At 37.7% G+C, this 4648-nt stretch overlaps 1 protein-coding gene across 1 annotated transcript; it reads left to right on the top strand.

Annotated features, from left to right (window-relative positions):
• Positions 1-1111: 1111 nt before the first annotated feature.
• LOC139849781 (uncharacterized) lies at positions 1112-4259 on the top strand. The gene is made up of 6 exons (XM_071839405.1): positions 1112-1824; positions 1939-1994; positions 2120-2304; positions 2407-2509; positions 2611-3399; positions 3868-4259. Exons 1-6 carry the CDS (start codon positions 1112-1114, stop codon positions 4257-4259), a joined length of 2238 nt encoding a protein of 745 aa, XP_071695506.1.
• The last annotated feature ends 389 nt before the right edge of the window (positions 4260-4648 follow it).

Raw genomic sequence — 4648 nt, 5'->3', positions numbered from 1 at the left:
AAACCTATAACTCACCAACAATTTTCTTGTTGACATTTAAAGCATGTTTATTCTCAGGTGATTATTAAGAGCTTCCGCTGTTGCATACTAAATTAAGGACAAGATTTGGAGTCCATGTTTGTATAATATTGTTTAAAAACTGCATTCGAAGACATATATTGTTGTGTATTATTATTGTAAACCATTATGTAATAATCGTGTGAAAACATTATATTTTAGATTATCATTATTTGATAATCGTCGTAGTATTTTAAACCTTTATCGATAAAATAAAGGTTATGGTTTATTTTAAAATTGAATGCAGTCATTGAAAAACGTCTCATATAGAGGTCAAACCTCGTAACGAAATCAATTAATATGGAAAGTTTATAATCAATATGAACGGGACATTTCAGCTTCATCAGCTAATGGGGCATCTACTTTCATTAAAATTCGGGGTAATTTAAGCTTCCAACATCTTTCAAGGAATGAGAGAAAGCTTGCTGGAGCTAAACAAAAATCATAGGCCTGTACAAGAACGAACGGTGTATCATATACTCAAAATTCTAATCTGTTGTTAGACACAAGTGATGCAAAGACAAAATTGATTGGAAAATCAATTGGGTTTCAATTTTGTGAGGATGTTGGTTGCAATTCAAGGTGTAAGGGTAAATCCAAGACCTAGTAGCTTTGGGTTTCGATGGAGATACAAAATTGTTTTTAGTGATTTTAATCTCTATTAATTCTAATGGCTTAAATGCTGAAGACTACCAGGTGTGGATTAAAAATCCCCGAATTGAAAAGTCTCCAGATATCCTAGCTATTCAAGAATCCAAGGTGTCTGTCGTGGATAATTTTTTTATTCGGAGGATTTGAGGCATTGGTGATTTTGATTATGCCTTCAAGGAGTCCATTTGTGCCTCTGGGGTATAATCACCAATTGGCATAAAGAAAAGTTTAGCTTTGAAGGTAAAATTGTTGGGAGTCATTATTTAATTGTGTATGGGTCTTGGTTAGGGAGTTCGGACAAGGTTTATCTTTTAAACGTTTACGGGCCTCAGGATGCTGCTTCTAAAAAAATTATTTGGGATGATTTATCGGCTGTTATGACAGGATTTAATGGGTGTTGCTTATGTTTGGAGATTTCAATACTGTGAGGTACAAAGAAGAAAGAAAAGGCTCAATTTTTAATGCTAGAGAGGCGATAGACTTCAATGAATTCATTAATAATTTAAATCTCAATGATTTACCTTTGGGTGGCCGACGTTTTACTTGGATGACTAAAGATGGGCGCAAATTGAGCAAAATTGATCGTATTATGGTTTCTAGTTCTATTCTGTCTATGTGGCCGAATGTATCTGTTTCTGCTCTTCCCGTGGGTGCATCGGATCACTGCCCCTTATTGTTAAACTCCCATGTGGATTCGGTTGTAAACTCGGGCCCTAAACCATTTAAGTTTTTCAATGCTTGGATGGGCCATCCCGATTTCGCTAAATTGGTGGAAGAAAATTGGGCTGCTCCTATTAATGAAAGCATGATTGATATGGCGGTCAAAGAAAAGTTAAAGAGATTGAAATTCGCCATCAGACCATGGGTGTCTATCCACTTTGGACGCATGGATCTCCAAATTAAAGATTTGCAGGACAAGATTGATAATTGGGAATCAATGGCGGAGCTATCCACACCTTCTGATGTTGAGGTAGCTATTCATATGTCTAATGTTCATCTTCTTATGTCTTTGCAAAAACAAAAGAGCTCAATGCTCAAACAAAAAAGTAGAGTCAAATGGGCGATTAAAGGAGATGAGAATACTAGATTCTTTCATTCGATGATGAGATCTCAGCAGTATTTCAATTCTATTAAAGGAATCAATTCTGATGGTTGTTAGGTAACTGATCCCTCTTATATTAAGCAAGTTGCTTTTTCGTTTTTCGCAAATTGCTTCAAGTCAAAGTGCAGGTGCAGGCCTTCCTTCTCCAGCAACAATTTTCTTACATTGTCTGATCTTGATTCTGGTATGCTAGAAGCTGAGTTTAACCCTGTTGAATTAAGAAAGCGGTTTGGGACTGTGCGAGCTCTAAGGCGCCTGGTCCGGACGGTTTTAACTTTAATTTTATCAAACGTTTCTGGCACGTTTTAGAATCTGATTTCATTAACTGTGCTATGGAATTCTCTCGAACGGGGATCTTTGTTAGAGGTAGTAACAGTTCTTTTATTACCCACATTCTTAAGAATCAAGATCCGTTGGGGTTTAAGGATTATAGGCCCATTAGCCTTATCGGGTGTATGTACAAAATCGTGGAGACTATACTCTCCAAAAAGCAGGTTATCTCAAAAGTTATAGGCCCATGTCAATCCGCGTTTATTAAAGGTTGACAAATTCTTGATGGCATCTTGATTGCTAATGAGGTGATCCACAATTGTAAGATTGATCGGAAAAAAATGTTTTTGTTTAAAGTGAATTTTGAACGGGCCTTCGATAGTATAGGTTGGACCTTTCTTGATGATGTTTTAAGGCAAATGAATTTCGGTATAACTTGGTGAAAAATGGATTCGCAGTTGCATTCAGTCAGCTCGTACCTCGATTTTAATTAATGGCTCGTCTACTGAAGAATTCCAAATGAAAAAAAGGTATAAGACAAGGGGACCCTCTATCCCCCTTTTTGTTCTTAATTGCAATTGAGGCTCTAAACGTGGCCATGAAAGAGGCAGTTGATTCGGGTATTTTCAAGGGCATATCTCTAGGTAGGAATAATGTTATCATCTCTCATTTACAGTATGCGGACGATGCTCTATTTTTTGGTGAATGGTCGATTGAGAATGCTTCCAACCTCATACGTATTCTCAATTGTTTTGGGGATGCTTCAGGCTTGCATATAAATATGGCTAAGAGTAAGTTTTATGGGGTCCACGTCATGAATGCTGAAACTCAAACTCTCGCTACCTTACTAGCATGTACCTCAGGTTCATTTCCTTTTCGATATCTTGGCATGCCGGTTGGGGATCGTATTTCGTCCTTAAATGTGTGGGGTGAAGTGGTGAAAAACTTCACCTCAAAGCTAAATAACTGGAAAGCCAATCTTTTATCAGTTGGGGGTAGATTAACGCTGATCAAAGCTATCTTAAGCAACCTGCCGATTTACTTAATGTTGCTTTATAAAATTCCTAGTGGCATTCTTGACTCTCTTGAAGCTATTAGAAGAAATTTTTTGTGGAACTTCTTTGATAAAAAAGGCATCACCTGGGTGAATTGGGATCAAACAAGAGCATTAATTCAAAAAGGCGGATTGGGAATCGGTAGTCTCAAAGCCAAAAACCTAAGTCTTTTAGGTAAGTGGTGGTGGTGGAGGTTTAGAAGCGAACCGGAGTCGTTATGGGCCAAAGTTATTCAATCTATTTATGGTATTGATGGTGGTCTAGGTACACATGGGAACAATTACAGAGCTTCTCCAACCTAGAAACAAATTAGAAACAGCGGCCTCCTGCTTGAAAAGTTGGGGATTTCGTTTATTGGGTCGTTTAATAGAAAAGTGGGTTGTGGTAACGACACACGTTTTTGGCTCGACAAATAGTTACCATATCGGAATCAAAGTCTAAGTACTACCTTCTCGAGGCTTTTTGCTTAAGAAGTAAATAAAGAGGCAACGGTTGCCATGAGGGTACATAACTCATCTGATGGTATGGTTGGCAATTGGTGTTGGATTTAGAGAATCAGAGGCAAGTTGTGTGGTGAATTTGACTCCCTTGTTGAGTTAATTGCAGCTGCAGATTCCTTATCCTCGAGTCCGGATACTTGGTCATGAATGTTACATGGTTCGGTTAAATTTTTCGTTAAACATTTATCCTCTTTATGTGATGATGCTTTGCTTTGCTTGAATTTGGCCCCAGGCACTCTCTCGAATTGTTGGATTACTTTAGTTCCGAGAAAGGTTAATTTATTTATTTGGTGTTTATGTATGGAACGTATTTCGACTCGATCCAATTTAATGAAACGTGGTATTGCTCCACCTTCTGTTAATTGTCCATTTTGTGATAATGGAGTTGAAGATTCGGAACACTTATTCTGTAACTGTGGTTTGACAAAACCATTATGGTGTGGCTTTATGAGCTGGTGGGGTATCTCAGGTTCGGTACCTACAGGGGTTATAAGTGATATTACTGATTCTTGCTTCGATTTGGGTTCGGCTGATTCGAACTTGGCACGTTTAGCGGCTCGGTATGTGCTTTTATGGGCTACATGGAAATGGAGGAACAAGGTAATTCATGCTCCGGTGGAATGAAGAAATGCTATCATTAATGAAGATATTCTATAGGAGGTTAAAATTCTATCGCATTTGTGGATAATAAACAGAAAAGGTAAAATTTCGAGTGACTTTGCTGTTTGGAGGAGGCTTACGAGATCATCACAAGTGTAACTGCTAATGTTGCTCTTTGGTGTTCCTTTTCTTTGGTGTTTGTGTTTGCAAGTGTCGGTGGTTTTTTTGGTGTGCCTTTAGGTGTTTGCTTGTTGGCGTCTGTATTTTGCTATGATGTAATAGTCTGTTACTTGCGGACTTGTGTATTTTAACTTGCCTTTTGGTGGCGTTCTTTTATATATTAATCTTAGCCTTTAAAAAAAAAAGAATATCATAACATAAATCACTAGACTTGAGAAACTCAATTAGTTCAT

This window comes from Rutidosis leptorrhynchoides, chromosome 5 (assembly GCF_046630445.1).
Source record: "Rutidosis leptorrhynchoides isolate AG116_Rl617_1_P2 chromosome 5, CSIRO_AGI_Rlap_v1, whole genome shotgun sequence".
NCBI classification, from domain to species: Eukaryota; Viridiplantae; Streptophyta; class Magnoliopsida; order Asterales; family Asteraceae; genus Rutidosis; species Rutidosis leptorrhynchoides.
The sequence above is the reverse complement of the archived record's forward strand: the minus strand, read 5'-3'. Positions and strand labels throughout refer to the sequence as shown.

Coding starts and splice junctions, on each gene's coding strand:
- LOC139849781 (XM_071839405.1), top strand. CDS start 1,112: ATGTTTGGAGATTTCAATACTGTGAGGTACAAAGAAGAAAGAAAAGGC. Junction 2,305..2,406: donor CTATACTCTCCAAAAAGCAG/GTTATCTCAAAA, acceptor CACAATTGTAAG/ATTGATCGGAAAAAAATGTT. Junction 3,400..3,867: donor TGGTATTGATGGTGGTCTAG/GTACACATGGGA, acceptor ATTTGGCCCCAG/GCACTCTCTCGAATTGTTGG.